This window comes from Apis cerana, linkage group LG15 (genome assembly GCF_029169275.1).
Source record: "Apis cerana isolate GH-2021 linkage group LG15, AcerK_1.0, whole genome shotgun sequence".
Classification (NCBI taxonomy): domain Eukaryota; kingdom Metazoa; phylum Arthropoda; class Insecta; order Hymenoptera; family Apidae; genus Apis; species Apis cerana.
The window spans coordinates 4166583-4184927 of NC_083866.1; the positions used below are offsets into that span (position 1 = coordinate 4166583).

General features: G+C 26.8%; 3 protein-coding genes across 4 annotated transcripts; 1 reads left to right on the plus strand and 2 right to left on the minus strand.

Moving 5' to 3' along the window:
* Positions 1 to 66: 66 nt before the first annotated feature.
* On the minus strand, positions 67 to 1030 carry LOC107997947 (H/ACA ribonucleoprotein complex subunit 2-like protein). Its single transcript, XM_017056897.3, has 3 exons — positions 865 to 1030; positions 671 to 743; positions 67 to 567 (listed from the first exon to the last, which is right to left on the minus strand). Exons 1-3 carry the CDS (start codon positions 1028 to 1030, stop codon positions 336 to 338), a joined length of 471 nt encoding a protein of 156 aa, XP_016912386.1. The 3' UTR covers positions 67 to 335.
* A 358-nt stretch (positions 1031 to 1388) lies between these two features.
* Positions 1389 to 3053, plus strand: LOC107997948 (RING finger protein 37). The gene is made up of 2 exons (XM_017056898.3): positions 1389 to 2008; positions 2102 to 3053. The coding sequence occupies exons 1-2, from the start codon at positions 1389 to 1391 to the stop codon at positions 2931 to 2933; spliced, it is 1452 nt and encodes a 483-aa protein (XP_016912387.1). The 3' UTR covers positions 2934 to 3053.
* Positions 3022 to 18237, minus strand: LOC107998003 (intermembrane lipid transfer protein VPS13B). Of its 2 annotated transcripts, none has more exons than XM_062085670.1 (32): positions 18050 to 18237; positions 17511 to 17794; positions 17257 to 17434; positions 17101 to 17179; positions 16795 to 16970; positions 16615 to 16718; positions 16231 to 16480; positions 15974 to 16161; positions 15637 to 15846; positions 15422 to 15560; positions 15239 to 15356; positions 15000 to 15142; positions 14661 to 14833; positions 14393 to 14569; positions 14046 to 14334; positions 13794 to 13956; positions 13347 to 13731; positions 13083 to 13209; positions 12848 to 13015; positions 12555 to 12778; positions 12203 to 12419; positions 11898 to 12102; positions 11655 to 11832; positions 9473 to 11599; positions 9302 to 9397; positions 5650 to 9223; positions 5168 to 5572; positions 4915 to 5091; positions 4668 to 4838; positions 4408 to 4601; positions 3998 to 4336; positions 3022 to 3919 (listed from the first exon to the last, which is right to left on the minus strand). In XM_062085670.1, exons 2-32 carry the CDS (start codon positions 17595 to 17597, stop codon positions 3689 to 3691), a joined length of 11292 nt encoding a protein of 3763 aa, XP_061941654.1. In that variant the 5' UTR covers positions 17598 to 17794; positions 18050 to 18237; the 3' UTR covers positions 3022 to 3688. The 2 variants fall into 2 exon arrangements, with proteins under 2 accessions (XP_061941654.1, XP_061941653.1); XM_062085669.1 differs by having other exon boundaries at positions 13083 to 13218.
* Positions 18238 to 18345: the final 108 nt, after the last annotated feature.

Below are 18345 nucleotides of genomic sequence, written 5' to 3' on the forward strand. Positions count from 1 at the left end.
AAATTTTTTTTTATTGAAAAGAAGATAAAAATATAACTTATAATCTTTAAATAAAAAAATATTAGATTAAGATAAAAAAATTTTATTTTATTTTTTTTCTTTTTTTAGATTCGTTACATATTGTTCTATAGTAATTTATGTTAAAATATTTGTTGTATATCAAAATGATTATATTATAATAATTTATACGATAAATTTTTGTTTAATATATTTGTTTATATTGAAAGATGTTTATAAAATAAGATATAATATCTGATAAAAAACTTTTGAAAAAAAATTCGTATTGTAATATTCTATTTACAAAATGAATAAAATGCAAAAGATTGCACATATGCTTATAATGGCATTGATAATGTTATCATGTTTGACTTAATTTCTTCATAAAGGTCTTTGTATTCTTCATGTTCTTTAATAAGTACCATAAGACTACCTCTTTTCACTCCCATAGCAGTACCAATATCTTGTCTCGAAGGTGTGTAACAATATGGAATGTTTTTATCTTCACATACAATTGGTAAATGACACATAATTTCTATTGGAAAAACATCTCCAGCAAATACTACCAATCTATTAAAAAAACATAAAAATATATATATGTTTTTATATGAACAATATTTTAATTATAACAAAATTTTAATATGTATTTATAAGTAAAATAAGTACATCTTACCCTTTTTCTCCTTTCCGAAGATGTTTTTGAACATCTTTTAAACCATTTCGAAGATAAGATTTATGTTTTGAAGCTGAAATGGTTATGTTGCAAATTAAAAAAAAATATCAAAATAAATATGTTAAGAAATTTTAAAAAAGTTATTTTATATTACATTAAAATTTTATACAAATTTCAGGATTTAAAAAGCTTACCTTTTTTAATACATTTATAAATTTTTTTGGTTAATTTCTTTGAAGCCATAGGTTTAGCTATAGGATTTGTGTATTTGAGTTTTTCTTCGTAACTAATTTCTATAACATCACCACTATCTGCTTCTTTCACGCTTTCGTCAACTTCCATTTTTATTACTGATTCCATTTATTACAATATTAATGATTATTTTTAGTTAAAAAACTTATTTTATTTATTTTATTTCCACGTGCTTTCACATACTCATTCAAGAGATTGGACGCATTTCAATACCAACACTAACCTAATCTGAAACTATAGTGTGAGTGTGACAGAAGAGTGAATAGGTTATATAAAATAGATTTTTCAAAAGAGAAGGAAAATTTTGTAAAATGATTAAAAATTGTAATTTTTTTTAAAGAATGTTATTAGAGTGAATAGGTTATATAAAATAGATTTTTCAAAAGAGAAGGAAAATTTTGTAAAATGATTAAAAATTGTAATTTTTTTTAAAGAATGTTATTGTATGTGCTTCTAAAGCGAAAAAATGCTTTTCAACTTTTGTGATCCTCGTTTAAGACCAGAAATTCATAGTGATAGTGTCAATACAGAAGGATATGAAGTTACTAATTTAATAAATAATTCTGATAAAGGATTTTTAGCATATGCTTGTATCAAGCCTCCTATAAATATTGATATTACTTTTTTATGTAATGTATGTATCAATCATATTTTAATTTGGCCACAAGTTGGTTCTCAAAAATCATCAGGCTTTCAATTGTATGCCAAAACTAGTAATGATACTAGTGTGCCTTATGCTTTATTAGCTACTGGATTTTTGGACTCCACAAATACTGGATTATTATTCTGTCCATCAAGTATTAAGCATGAAACAATTTCTGCTCCACCAAATTTTTTAAAACTTTATATAAAACCTTCTCTGCGCTACTTAACAACATATATAAATAGTTTAAGAATATGTATATGTAAAACAAAGAATTCAGTACCTGCATTAGGTAAGATTGAGGTATGGGGAACAGTATCACCACGTTGTGGAAAAGACATAATAGCCAATATTTCTACTCTGTGGTTTAAACAACAATCTTGTTTAATTGAATCTATACAAACATCTGAGAATAAAGATTCATTTGTTATTACAGATAACAAGTAAATATGAAATTATTTTTTAATATATGACTGTTTTTAATATATGTACTGATATAAGATTTATTAATTTTATTTATGCATATATTGTTTTAGAGAAAGATTGGAGTCAAATTTACAAGTTCCAGAATGTTTCTTAGATGCTATTACTTATGAAATAATGACACAACCAATTCTATTGCCAAGTGGAAAAATAATTGACCAAAGTACATTATTGAAACATGAAGAAAATGAAGCAATATGGGGAAGAAGATTAACAGATCCTTTTACTGGTTTACCATTTAGCGAAAATCGTAAACCTGTTATAGCAAGTGCTTTAAAAATACGGATAGATAAATTTTTACTTGAAAATAGTAATGTAGAAGAAATTAAAAAATTGCCAAGAGTATTAGGTCGCGCAATATCTTCAGATATAACAGATAAAAAAATAGCAGAAGTTCCTCAGTATTTATTAAAAAGAAATATAATTAAAAGTTCAAATAATATAAAACCAAAATTGCATTATTCTGTTACACAAACAAATAATAAACTCTGTCATAAATTGCCAGTTATAATATCTCAGAAACGAACTCTTTCTACTTCAATTAATAAATTAGTAAAGAAAAAAATTACTGCCAATTCTTATATACCTGTGTCTATAGGCACAGAAAATGAAACAAAAAATGATACTGATACAAATGACTTAACTTTTAATAATGAAGTACATTTTGATATTAATATATCAGTACCTAATTTAAAACGTTTTAATAACATTCCAAAGAATGATTCAAAGTTAACTAATTGTTCCTGTTGTCCTAATGGCATTTTTTATCAACTTCCATGCAAGCATGTTTTATGTAGAAAAATCCTAACATCTATTGGAAATAATAAGTGTACATCTTGTGGCATGTCTTATAAAAATAATGAGATACAACGGATTTATGATTAAATTATTTTCCGTTATTATATATTATTTATATTGTTGGATTATTAATTATGGATATTTTATATTCAATATTGTAAATAAAATCTAATAATTATTTTGACTAAATATATAAAATTTTTTATATTTTATTGCATTCTATCTTCAATTCATACATATCAAATATTAAATAAATGATAATACATTACATATAGATATTTTTAAGTCACAAAAAATTTGTCCTTTATCATATGTTTGTTGTTTTGTTACAAATTGTATGAAATATTTGCACAGAATGTAATATATATTATATTAATAAAAATGCATTGATCACATATTTAAATTTGCAAACATACTTTCGTGATTTTTTTATGATATGTACATTATATATGTTATTTATTAAATTTTACAACAAGATTTGTGAAAAGAGTTTTTTTAATCATTTTTAATCGTAAATTTTTATATAAAAATTGAAAAAGCTTTTTTTTTTTAATATAAGAACATTTTTTTAAATTGTGCATTTTCTTATTCTGTGCAATATATTATAAGATGAAATAAAATCCATAAATTTAAATTTATTACTTAAAATAAAATCAAAAATATTGTTGTAAATATGTACACATGTATATTGTGTAATTCGAACTTTTTTGCACATCACATTTAAAATAATTTTTAAATCAGATAATACTATTTTATCACTTTTCATTTTTTGGAAGTAGAGCGTTAATCACTGTTTCTACTTTTGAATACAAGAAAATAATCTAATACATTCTACTTATTCATTATAACACTGTAAATCCACTACCTTGACTTTGTCGTTTGGCGATGTTAAATAGCGATAATAAATAATTACGCGAATCTGGGGAAACATAAAATGTGAGTGTACGATCAGAATTAGGAGTAGTGTTCTCAAAAATATCAGATTGTACATCACTATTTGTAGAAACGCTAGCTAAACCAGTACTACTAGTTCGTACATATTCCGCTACTCGTGCTCGCATTTCACGATCCATCTATCAACAGAAATATTAAAAATTATATTATATATCCTAATTACATTTAATAAAAAAATCATAAAAAATATATTATACTTCATATGGGGCTGGAGATATAGCTCTGTTAGTTTGTATCATTTCAGGAGAACAATATAAACATATCGTCGATTCCAAATGATGATCGGCACTCGTTAAATCTTTTAATAAAAATATCCGTTCTACGTTATCTTCAGCCGTGTTAACTATTAACAACGCATGTCGTGTTAGAACTAACGTTATAGGACGACTAGTGCCTTGCTGGATTAAGTAATCTGCATTAGTAACATGCAAGATATTTCCATGATTATTTTCAAGTAAAGGTAATAACCACCAAGCATATCTAATAGTTGCATTATTATTGCCCGATGTATATTGAACCACTGGACGTTGTCGAGGCTATAAAAATGTATTTATTTTTAAGTAATTTTATTAAATATATTTAAAATAAATTAAGGACGAGTTATTACTGAAGGCAAAGAATTCCAACCAGCTCCTTGAAGTAAACCTTGTCCTGTCAACGCTAATAATTCTGCAGCTCCACTTAAAGGTTTAGTAACTACTCCAACAAGTCCAAGTCCAACACCCGTCACGAGACTTTTAGTAGTTATTTCCCCGGACCAAACTTGCTGTAAAGGATGATGAGCCAAACCCGCAACTGCGGCTAAATAGATAAAGAAAAGTTTTATTAATACGAAGTAATAAATTTTAAAAAAATATATTTAAATACCGAGAAGACTCATTCCAAATCCTGTCAAGCCTTGATATAATCCTTGTGCCATTCCTTGAGGACGCATTCTACGGGATTCTTCTTGTCTTTGAAGATGTTCTTCATCGAGTGTTAAACGATCCAAATTTCGTGCTACGCTAGATGCTAATTTCGTTACGGAGTTTAATGTACCTGTATAAAATAAATTAAATATAAAAATATAAATAAGCTTTATAATTATCATGTTCATATGTTAATATATTAATACCTGCTGTAACATGTCTCATTAAGCTAGCTGAACCATGTGTTATTCCAACAATAAAACCCCATGGCCCTTGTAACAAACCTTGAAATGGAAGAGAAATAAAATCTCGAAGTCCTGAACCAAGAGCTTGTGCTAAACTACCAGGTGAACCTAATATTTCTAAAGATCCTACTACCCAACCTAAAGTACAAATATTTTAAAATGTAAAATACGTAATATAAAAAAAGATTTAGATATATAATAATAATTTTCATACCTGCCCCAAATATAGCGCCAGATAAGTAATGCATTGTAATTGCATTGCCAAGTCTATAAGATGTAGTTAAAATATTTTTTTTTTCAAAACTACTAAAATACAAAGGAGAATGATCTAAAGCCAAATATAAATGTATAGAAGTATGTACACTTAATAAGATAGATATAGGTTCTATCTTTAAATTTTGTAATCTTAATGGACTACTTAATATTTTTGCGTCAACCATTATATAATCGGGAATGTACACCCCAATAGTTGAAACTAACATTCTTGTTTTTTTCATGTCATCTGATTCAAAAACTCGAAATGGTACCATTGAAGTTGCGTAATTCAATAATTGAGTTATATATGTATCTTCAATGTAAGCACTAATTGGTGCAATTTTTATATGAAGATCTTTTGATGCTGAAAAATTATCAAGATAAAAAAACTTATATAAAATATTTAAAGAAATTTAAAGAAATTATAAAAATTTTAAATACCTCTTAATTGTCCCTGACAATTTTCTAATACATAATCAATCGCAATTAATGAATTTTCTCTTATTTGTTCTATTTTATTTATTAAACAACTATTTGTGTAAAATGTTGTTTCTTTTATTACAAGCGGACTTTGGCTAATTAATACTACTGGAAAATCAAAACCTCCTTGATCAAATAACTGATTATCTAATTGTAAATCGCCTACAAAGGCACGTATATTTATAATCCTAGATCTTGCATTAATGGCAACAATGACATCGATCATAGATAAGCTAGCTACTTCAATTCTTTGAGCATTTTCATTCATGTCATGCATAATAATTATGGTAACGCCACGAAGACAAATAGTCGCTGAACCTTCTTTAGAAATATTTTCATCAATATCTTTTGTATCATTATTCGTATTGATTTTCACATTTTCTATATCCGTTATTAATTGTCGTAAATTTATTTGCGAAGCAGTTTTAGTTTCTGCAACAATAGAATCATCTTGAGCTGAGAAGAAAGTTGTTACTGAAGTTGAACTTTCAGAACTTTGAACATTTATAATTGTTTTTTCATCATCTGGATCGCTAGAAAATTTATCACGTATCATTTCTGCATCTTTCATATCGTTTTCTTTTCGTAAAAGTCGACTTCTAATATCCCTTGCGGACACTTCTACTTGAGATATTGGGACAATATTAATATAAGTAGTATAACAACGATTCTGCATAATCAATTTCACGTCTCCATAAGATGGTAGCCGTACATACTGATCCACTGATGTATTTGATATAGCGGATAAATTTATACCTCTTGACCATCGTAGTTCTTTACTTCTTATTATCTTATCATTATGGCTATTTGTCACAGCGGAAAACAATAGTATATTCGATGTATTAATAATAGGTACATCAGGTAATCTACTACTATTAGAAGGAGTAGAATAATGGCTTGTTGCATTACTTTCTATTTCACAAATCCATGTAAAATGAAAAGTATCTGTTATTATTCCATCTCCTGTTTCATTAGCTTGACCTACTAAAATTTTAAAAGCACAAGTATTTTCAATAAATAATTGAGGATGATAATCTACATGTATCATTATATATGTTGTGCCTTTGTCTTCTTGTATTGTAATGACTACTGGTATAGTAGTAGAGCCATTTGGAATGGCAATGCATTTACGACTCATACCTTGATCGACTCGAATTGGACAGGACCATTTATGCCCTACACTCAAAGATATATAAAGTACAAGAGGTTCTATAATATCTTCCATGTATAACGTATACCATTGTGTAATTGGAATACCTTGTTTCTGATCTTCAGATGGTGAAATATTAAGACTATAAGGAGTAAGATCATTAGGTAATTCAAGTCTAGTTGTATCTTCATGTACTGCTAATGTTGCAATACATAACTCTTGGGATGTTAAGTTACTAATAACATGACTACTCGTTATACGTACAAGTCGCATATCTTCATGCATACTCGAGTTAATACTCATGATCGAAACACTCGAACCGCAATCAACGCATGATTTAATATTTCCTTCAACAGGAATAAGTCCACCAATTCGTGGCATGTAAAAATTTTGACTCCAATCAAGTCGAGCTAATTGTAAGGCCTGAGATGTGTAAAATGTATCACAGATACCAACACATAAATGGAATGTACCTTCTAATTTTGGTGGCGTTACAATTCCATAGTGAGGAATTTGACAAAGTTCAATGTCTTCTGATACGAGAGACAAATGGCATCCCATAGAATTTAACATGAAACACCAAGGCTGTAATTCTAATAGTAAAGTACTTGAAATTAATCCAGCATCTTGATATTTCACCTGTACATGTGTCTGGGGTTGTTCAGCGGATACCCATTCTTCGACCTCGTCTCCTTGGAAAGGCCATTGAAGTTCATCTTTTTGATTTTCAAGCTCTTGTAAAATGCTGTCAATATCTTCAATTTCAGGTCTTTTAAAGAATTTTCTTTGATCCACAGAGCTATATGACAATGGTACATATGGATTAGATGTAGAAACTCCGGTTTCTAATTGAAATGTTAATTGATGAAAATGTTCAAATGTTCCAGGACAATATAATTGCTGTTTTTCACCTCGACCATTTACCATTGTGCTTAAAGATATTTTTAATGAAGGTGTATCCATTTGTACTCTAGCTGGTACTGGTAAATGTGAACGAATCATGTAGAGTGGACTAAGTACCGCTAATACTTTTGTTTTATCCTGAATTATTTGTGTTATTATTCGTACCCAAATACTTAAAAATTGTCCTCGTTCTTGTAATGGAACTTTAACGAGCCATGGTTGTCCCCATTTGGCATTAGGTTGAAGAGGAATATCACCAGTCCAAGATAAATTTGGTACATTCGTAAACCGTAAACGTATTGCCATTTTTTTATTTCCATCAAGTATGACAGATGGTGGTCGAGTTTTACCAAGAATGGGATATACATCTTTTAATACAGTCACTTTTGATCCGATTTCAGTTTCATATTTAACTAATTTCATTTCGAAGTTATCAATTAATTGATTTGAAATTATAAGTTGACCAGAAAATGTTACAAGTTTCTGTGTAGCTGAGAGTGATGTAACGCTTACAAATACTGCTGCTTTCATGATAGAATTATTGAATTCGATTGCTTGAATTCCATCTGCACCGACAGAAAATGGTTTGCTCCATAACCAAATATTTTCTTCTATGGCTATTCGTAACATCTTATTGCCAATATTTCGCCATGAATAAAAGATACATTGTCTACTTTCCAATAATATATTATCTCCTGCTCCACTTTGGCCAAAAAGAATAGGCATATTGCTGTCATTAGCTATCACGTAACGTGTAAATAGAATCGTGGTCTTGGTTTCTTCTTCTAAGGATGCATACCATAAATGCATTGAAACTACAAGAGTATGAGCTATTGTTGGACTCAATTTCAATGCAAATGGACTGCATATGAAAGATATGTCTGTTTTGTCTGATAGAGATAATTGAAATCTTGCTTCTAGAGGATCTAATATTTCTTGCATAGTTAAGTGACCATAATCCAGTATATGTACTCCAAATGTACCACTAATATCAATTAGAACTGAACCATCTATCCATCTATTAAATACAAGAATAGCTCCTTTATGTTCCAAAGTCATAAAACATTGAATTTCGGGAATTGTACCTTTCAAACTATAATTTTTTAATGGAGCTTGTAAATTATTGTATGTAATTGTACTAACATGGTTGTACATAGATACATGAATAGTGCCAATATTAAGTGCAGCTTGTATATTAGGTATAATTGAAGAATTGAAATATGAATCAATTCGTAAACAAGCTGCAAGAACACGAGCTGAAATTATAGTTTTGGTAAGAGGTCGATTATTATTTGGTAGTAAAACTACGCGCCATATACAAGCTACTGCTCTTGCTGGAGATTTTTCAGGAAGCTCTAAGCGATAGGAATCTGTTTCTGATAAGTAAAAATCGGCATATCGCTGATAGGACATGTGACTGTCACTCCAATATTCGAGAGCACAAAGTACTTTATCAACATATCCAATATCAGAATCTAATGTCTAAAAAATAAAGAAAAATTGTTATAAAATTAAAAGATATTTGGATATATAATTTTTTAAGAAAAATAATTTATTTACTTCGAATGGAACTGGAGATACATGTATTTTAGTTAATGTTCTTGGTTGAGGATATCTCCAAGCCATTGATTGTTGAGGATAAGTAAAAAATATAACCTGATGAATTAAATAATTATTTAAAATGACTTTTTAAAGTTGCTATTGAAAAAATATTATATTTTATAAACTTACTTGATATGGAAAAGGTAATTCATCTGCATTTCCGTTTACAAATTGGAATGCGCCTGCTTTGAGATCGTCTTTATAATGTTGTTCACTCGAAAGAACAATTTGTTTTTCATTATTTTTGAATTTTTTAGGTGATCTTGTTAATTCATGTAATAATAATTGACAATCTTCCATAACATTTCTAATAATTTTTATTTGTTCTGGCCCAAAATCTAAATACAGACTATCACTATCTGCTTGTATTTGTATTTGAGGAATAGAATCAATGTTTAACCAAGTTTCCCAAAGTAAGCATATTGTAATATTGCAACACCATGGATTTAAAAGCACTTTTATGTTACTATTCAAAATTACTGATATGATAAGAGAATCTACAGATGTGTTGGAATATATTCTGTCAGGTCTAAGAAGAGATGAAATATTTCCGGATAATGAAGCTAAACTGGTTATTATTTCGGCACCGGAATCAGTTTTAAGTGATAATACAATTTGTTTTGTACATATATTCAGATCAGGCCAATTTAATTTTTTCGATTTTGTTATTGAAGTTGTTTTAATATCATCATATTGCTCTAATAATTTTGTTTCATATTGCTTGATAAAACGTGACTGTATTTTATTTTTTATAATATATATCTGATTTAGTCTGGATAAAGAAAAATAAATTTTTGTAGGTCTACCCATATCTATAAAATACTGTGGATTTTTTGTTATGGTTTTTTCATATTTCATTGTTATAAAAGATGGAGGAATGCCTGTATCTGGATGTAAATCACCATTTTTCGTTTCGATCATAAAAACTTTGAAGTCTTTTTCTGTTGGTATTGAAATTAATTCTTGATTATCCTTATCTCCAAGTGCCATTGTTATATCAAAACAAGATATTTGTATTTTTTGCGATGGATGTTGTTGCGAAAAATAAATGTTTGGCTGATTAATCATTATATAAAAGAGCGGTTGTTTTTGACTTTCCCCTTCATCCTCTTCAACTTCATTTATATCAACTTCATATTCTGTGACTGCTTGATGAATATCATAAAGCACAAAAGTTATTTTTCCACAATTCACAAGAAATTCAAATGGTAAAAGAATTGAGGTATTTGAAGATATTGGTTTGCCAACAATTGTGGAATTCACGCTAGATGTTTCAAAATCTATACCGCTATCCTTGGTGACATCAATATCTATATCATCAGAAGATTGTTTTATCCAAGTAATTTGTTTAATATTTCCTATTGTTGAAAGAGGTTTCTGTGGTATATTAATATATGTAGTTGTAGAAATTTTATCTCGTTCAAAATTTCCTGATAATACATTTTTTAATTCATTATTTAAAATTGAAATCAGTTGAATCTGATCTAAATTTATTGTTAATTCAATATCTGTAATACAATTCACTTCAATTGCACTTCCACATACTATAATATCTGGTTTAAATAGCACAGGTGGAGCAATGATCAAGCACAAATCAAATTTTGATAATAGCGGAAGTGTGGAGAATTGGCGTTCTAAACTACTTCCATGTCCAAGTTTATTCCATTCTAATGCAGGGTTTTCATTCATAGTATACAAATATGATTGAGACATCTTTTTATTTATAGTCATTTGATAATTCTTCCAAGTAGTTGTGTGAGCACATATATTTTTTATATTAATTTGATATTGTCGATCTTCTACTGCAGAACCTGGTATACTTAAAATATTTGCTTGAGCTGCAAGTTGATATATATCTAATCTTAAAGGTGTTCTACAAATTGGATTTTCTGCATGTGGTGTAATACGGATTCCATCTAATTGAATCATTAATAGATCATGTTGTGGCTTAATTTTTGTAATATTTGAAACTGGTAGCATCAATCTAAGTCCTTTAAAATCCAGATATATTAATGGTAAAATTTCGTTATCAAGACTAGTAATGCTGTTTAAGGGTGTTGTGACACTTTGTTCAGAATTTTCAATTACATCTTTTTCGATGGATTCGTAAAAACATGTAAAAGGCTTTACTAATTGCATATATTTATTAACAATAGTAAGTGGTAAAATTATATCTACCATTTGCACTTTAATAACTATTTCAGAAATATAACTATTAGAAGATAAAGTTGTTTCTGTTATTATATCTTTCTGAAACTTTAAAATAAATTAAATATTAGCACTGCTTTAAATATTAAATGTTCTTAAATACCTTTTGACTCTTGTGCCGTTTATAAGTGCCCCATCGAGTATGAACATTTCCTGATTTTGCTCTAGTAAGGGTAAAACTTAAAAAACCAGAATCATCACCTTTTTCTAAACTATCCTCTCTTCCACAAAGAACTGCACCTACATATTCACCAATATCCCAGGTTGGTGAATTTGGTGCTCTATCAAAAATTTTTAACGCTTATTAAAAAAATTGTATAAATTATCATTTTATATAATGATATACCTTGTATAATGAAATATTGTGACTGTTGTAATTTTATTTTTTAATTTAAAATAAACAGGTTGCATATCTAAAGAAGTAATAATATCTTCTAATTCAAGTACTAATTTTAATGAAGATAAAGTTTCTTTTTCCGTTACATATAATTTAATCGCAATTTTTGTTATAGTCCATTGAATCCATGCTGTCAAAACTAATTCATCTGTATCTATAAAAAATATATTACATATATATGATGTAAGCATATTATATACATATTTTCCATAAGAATATATGAATATATGGAAAGCAATTTAATTATATCATACCTTGTGTACTATCATCTTTTGAAGTTGAAATAGTTGAATTTGTGGTTGTATCTTCAGGATATAGTAATTGTGTTGGTGTAGATGGAGTTTGAGATATAATCGGAAGAACTTGTGTTTCGGTATTTATTTGATTACTAGGTATGACACTTTTATTATTACTCGTTGTAGTTCGTAACGCACTTAAAATATTTGAGATTATTTTACTCATGAAAACTACCTAAACAAAATATAATTCAAATAACTATATAATATAACATATATAATAAAATATAATATTTAGAAAATGTCTTAAATGTTTCTTGAATATAATAAAATAATATATTTTATATATACAATAATTTTATTATAATACCTGTTCTTCAGAAATGGAAACAATAATTGGAGAATTATCAATATGAACACAAACACCTAAAGCAGCTAATGTATTTTCTCCAGATTGAGATGTTGCAATTTTAGTTGTAAGAGCGACTGTAGCATTTAATGAAACTTTTTTGATGAAATTTTTTTGTGTTTGTTGTTGTAACATATAACAATGAAAATCAACAAGACTTAATGTCCACGGAAAACTTTGTAATTCTAAAATAAATTATTAAAATAAAATAAAACATTTTACAAATATTTCTTAATATATTTTTTATTACTTACTACTAGTCCACATTGATTTTGGCAATTTAACTGGTAATTCGTGAAGATAAGGTATAAGTAATTCGAAATTTATGTTAGAAGAATGAACAAGAAGAGAAGGTAATTTTATTATTAATATTTGTAATTTATTATCGTTTTTTAATGCTCTGTCTTTGGCTTCTTCTATTCCTAAATAAACGAATATCAGTATTACAAAAAGTTACAAATAAATTATTTATAAAATAAATATACTTACCATATGCACCAATGCCACTCATTGTAATTGATGGTATATAAATAACAATATGTCCAACACATCCACTTAATACAAGTCCACACCACCATGGGTACAGTTCTGCTAATCTGGCCAATATTCCCAAATTCTGTAAGTTCTATTACAGATTAATTTTTTATAACTAATAAAAGATTATAGACATAATTAATAAAAAAATATTAAAATATTAAATTTTTTGTTACTTGGAACTGCATCATTATTTAATTAAATAATTAAGTAATGTACCTGTCCTTTATTTTCAGATTTAGAATCATGTTTTTTTTCAATTTCATCATTTTGTAAAGTTTTTGATTTTTCTGTGATTATGACGGATTTTCGTTTTTCTTTATCTGAAGAACTATGTACACTTTCGTGTAAACTAGGAAATGTTTTTTTCTTTGTACCAGTATCAGAAGATGCACCTTCAAAATGTTGTGTTTCGGGTCGCGTCGTACATAAAGTACCCAAATTATAATACGTAACACGATATTCTAGCCATTTAAAAAGCAGTGGATCAACCGAAGCTCTGATATCTGCTATTTGAAGTGAAATCAAAGGTGGATGCGTTTGTTTATCAATATTTAATGGAAATTGCATTACAATAGTTAATAGCGCTTTATTTGCTGCATCACTAAAAATAAAAAAAGAATCAATATAGCATTTATTTAGCTAATATATTTAAAATATACCAACCCGTGAATATTACTTTCTGGTCCCGAAAATATAAAAGCTTGCTGTGATTCATTAAGAGCAAACATTTTTACCGAATTTATACTTAATTCATTTGATATCGTAATTAAAGATGATAATTTTTTACAATTTACGTTTTCTAGTAATAATTCCAGATATACAGGATCTAAAAAAATTTTTTGATATTATATTATATATTAAATATTATATATAGTATAAATTAAATATTTTTGATTACTATAAAGTGGCACATACTTGTTTCTTGGCAGGCATCAATAAATAAAGAAGAACAAATAAGAGGATTTGTCGTATCATTAGAATTCAAAATTGAAGTTAAAATAGATATAGCAGCCATTAACTTTGCTTTTGTTCCTGTAATTGTAATACTGTCAATATGTGCTTCATATATTTCATGTATTAAGTCGCCATTTTTCCAATACTGTGGATACAACAATTTTTGAATTTTACATTCAATAGAATAAGGCATTATTATCGATGTATGGCAATTTTTTGTTAAATAAAGTTGACTTCTGGCTCCATTGACCTGTTAATTAAATATTATTATCATAAAAAAAGATATATTGCATTTATTTTTTCATTACCTGTAATGTAATAATCTTATGACATTGATTAAACATTTCAGTCGGAATATCAGTTTGTTTGGATGCACAAGCTGCAAGCCTAAATGGATATAAAGGTTGGAGCATAGTTAATATTACTTCATCACATTCAATGCTCATATAAGGATCATCTGTAAGAGCAGGTGTTAATGGCGTCGTCTAGAAAAATAATGTAAAAGAAAAAAATAAATAATATTTCAGTAAATATTATTCATTATATATCTATGTATATTAAATATTTATTATTTACTCGACTTTCAACTATCTTTCTCTGTCTTGGAAGTCCTGTAATAGAATGATCTGCTAATTGTAGTTGAAGTGAAGCTTTAACTATTAATAATTTTGTTTCAACCATAGATACATTTTCTCGCAATGCTTCATATTCTTCCAATGTAACTGGAGGAAGTTCATTTACAAGTGGATCTGATAATTTATAAATAATATATATTATATAGATAGCTTCTTCATATAAATATGTATACATATATATATATATAATTATATATATATATATATATAATTATATATATTTAATATATATAATATATATAATTATATATATACATATAATTAAATAATATAAATATACCTGATTTTGTAATGAGATATGGATTATAATCGTAATTTGCGGCAGCTTGTTTTATTGTTTCGATACGGTGAAAAACACCTGAACATAATCTAATAGTTAAATCACCTATAACGTATCTCATTACTCTACGTTCGCGAAAATTACTAAAAAAAAAAGTATATTAATTAAGATTTTTATAATTTTATAAAATTTTAAAATTATATAAATTTCTTTTAAGGATGTTTATTTAATCTAATTACCTATATTCGAAATTAGATCCAAACTCTGCTAATTTTTCAGGTGTTATATCATCTGGCAATTCGACGCAATGAACGTAGTCCATAGAAAACGCCGGACATCGTTCCATTAATCGCTCCTCTAGAAATGTTTTAATCTAAATATTTAAATTCCAAATTATAAATATAAATTTAAACTTTGATTACCTGAAACTGTAAGTAAATGATAATATATTCCTTGTTTATATTCTCGTTTTTTCCCTTTATTTTCCACTGAATCATCATCAAATAATGAATCTTTTAAGTAACGAGTATTAAACTTTCCAGCTACTAAATATAAAGGTGGCTAAACGAAATTGTTTATTAGTCATACTTCAAATAAAAAATATTTATAAATTAAAAATTATAGTATAAAATATTACTTGTGCTCCATCAACTACTTCAAGATGACCACAGCTACATGTTCCTCTTGGATATACACGTATGCAACCCATTCCAATTTGAAAACTAGTCATTGCAATTCCTTGAAGCAATGTATCTACTACTACCCCATTCAATCGCAATGTCAAAAATGATTTATATCGAAGTTTACGAGATTTATAAAACAATTGTTCCTTAACATTTTCGACTGTCTATGTAAAAAAAAAAAAAAAAATAAAAAAAATAAAAAAAATAAAAAAAAAGAAAAAAGAAAGAAAAATAAAATCTATTTATATATTACTTTTTATTTTATTTTTTTATTTTATTCTAAATAGATACCTTAAAAGTTAAAGTTGCATCTTGTATATATATGCCTAAATGAATGGTATGTCCAGAGTATGCCATTTGTTGTTCTGTAGACCAATCATTATCCCAATCGATGGGTAATAAAGATGATACCATATTCCAAGCCCATCCACCCCATCCTGTAGTGTCTGTAGTAGTTCCTATCACATGTTCTGTATCATCTAAAAAATCATTAAATAATATAAAATATGAAAATGATAATGCAATGAAATTTTTTATAAATAAAATACCTGGTATACTATCTTCTCTTTCATCTATAGCAATTAAAGATTTTTCTTTATTAGATGGAAATTGTTTTGTTTGTAAAACCATTATCAATGCTGCTAATCTGAGTAACATTGGTACTTGTTGTTCTGTTATACTAAATTCCATCTTTTGGCAATGAAGGTCTAATCGTGTAATAGATGCTCTTTTTGCAGTATTACTATGATAGTTTATGATTAAACGTATAATAACAGAACATCGATATAAAACAGGATCCTAAATAAAAAAATATAATAAAAAATATTATATTTAATTATATTATATTTAAAATATAACATTTAAAAAAATATTATATTTTTGCATAATATTGTAAAAAAAATTAAATATAAATAAATTTGCAATTATAATACCTGATATATTTCTATCTTTCCAGATGCATCCATTTTATCTAAACATAACGTTAGATCTTGAATAGTAATAACTTTTCTAAGCATAACTTCATATCCATTAACATCTGAAAAATATATTATATATATGAATATAATTTTAATATTGGTAGAAAAATTATTTTTAAAATAAGAAATATATACCAGTAAATGCTGGTTCCCATTTGTTATTAACAGTTTGCATACTTAAGAATCTGACATTGACACTAAGAACAATATCTTCTTCCACATACTTTAGAATTAAATTATTACAATTAATTGTTATATTATTTACAACTTTCGTTACTATGCCTTTTATATAACCAGGAGGAGCTTCTTCCCTATAAATTATGTAACAACAAATAAGAATAATGCATAATATATATTTTTGCATATAGTGCATAATATATAGTGTAATATATAGTGCATAATAATACATAATATATATTTTAATAAAAATAATTTATTTACTGTGGTATCTCTTGTTTTTTTTGCAAGGAAGAAGGATTAGTTTCCATTTTATTATCATCTTTTAATTTTAAAATGCATTCTAAAATAAAAATTAAATTTTTATTTTCAAATATTTACTTAACTTTATAAATCTAAATCATATTGTTTAATAGTTACCTATCGTATTAATAGTAATCACAATTGGTTCTGAATTAATTTTTACCCAAGGAACATGAATAAGTAATTCATGTATATGACCACTAACAAAAACAAAAGGAAGATTCAGTTGTTCTTCTAAAACTTCCAGTCGTAAGTCAAGATTTTGAAATGATGCATCACCACCCCATAAAGAGACCTAAAATAATAAAATAATATATATTAAAAAAAAATATATATCCTTTTTTTGACAAAATCAATTATATTTAATATACCTGAGATTGTTCTGGTTTAAAATTTTTCACATATTTTTCAACATAACTGAGAATCACTGGTGTTATATACGATTCCAATTTAAACATTGTGATTGATAATAATTCAATACATTCCACATACTCTTGTATAAGTTTAATAAATTCATATAAATAAAGAATGCTTTAATTTCTTTTTGATCTGTTAATTCATTCAATATGTATAATAAATATATTGATAGAAGAAATAACAAGCACAATGATAAGAAAAAAGTATTTATAGTATTTAAAAATGCACACAAGTTTATCTGAAAATAAAATTATTAAAATTATAAGTATAGTCATTAATATGATATAAATAAGAACAAAAATTAAAATAAATATGTATACATAAATTTGCTAATATTCATTTTTAAAGCAATTGAATCAAATATTTTTAAAAGGAAAATGTAGTAGGGTAAACAGAATTAATAGTCGCTTTGAAAAACATATTTTATTCTATTTTCATTTTAATGAATATAAATTATAATATGCTATTTAATGTGTATAAAATACATATTAACCTTATTAAATATCGGCAGTCGACCATGAAATAAATTGAAGTACAAAAATGCATTTTAAAAATATATATTGCCACTTTGAATGATTTACAATTGACAGTTTTAATCTTAATTTTATATGTTTGAAGTTTTATTTATGCTGTCTGCTTTAACCTTTCTAATTTGACGTGCACTGCAGTTGCATGTGCACAGCAATTATAATGCGCATGCGTATCATTTTGAATGTCATGCAAGGAACGAAATTTTAAATTATATATTTATATTATATATTTATACGCGTAAAGTTTATAAAATATTAA

Excerpts from the sequence above, each read along its gene's own strand:
- LOC107997947 (XM_017056897.3), bottom strand. The coding sequence starts at position 1,030 with ATGGAATCAGTAATAAAAATGGAAGTTGACGAAAGCGTGAAAGAAGCA. Across the intron at positions 744-864 it reads TTATAAATGTATTAAAAAAG|CTTCAAAACATAAATCTTAT; the intron begins GTAAGCTTTTTA and ends TAACCATTTCAG. Across the intron at positions 568-670 it reads CTTCGGAAAGGAGAAAAAGG|ATTGGTAGTATTTGCTGGAG; the intron begins GTAAGATGTACT and ends TTTTTTTAATAG.
- LOC107997948 (XM_017056898.3), top strand. The coding sequence starts at position 1,389 with ATGCTTTTCAACTTTTGTGATCCTCGTTTAAGACCAGAAATTCATAGT. Across the intron at positions 2,009-2,101 it reads TTTGTTATTACAGATAACAA|AGAAAGATTGGAGTCAAATT; the intron begins GTAAATATGAAA and ends ATATTGTTTTAG.
- LOC107998003 (XM_062085669.1), bottom strand. The coding sequence starts at position 17,597 with ATGTTTAAATTGGAATCGTATATAACACCAGTGATTCTCAGTTATGTT. Across the intron at positions 13,732-13,793 it reads CCAGAAAGTAATATTCACGG|TGATGCAGCAAATAAAGCGC; the intron begins GTTGGTATATTT and ends TTTTATTTTTAG. Across the intron at positions 3,920-3,997 it reads TATCTCCAGCCCCATATGAA|ATGGATCGTGAAATGCGAGC; the intron begins GTATAATATATT and ends TTCTGTTGATAG.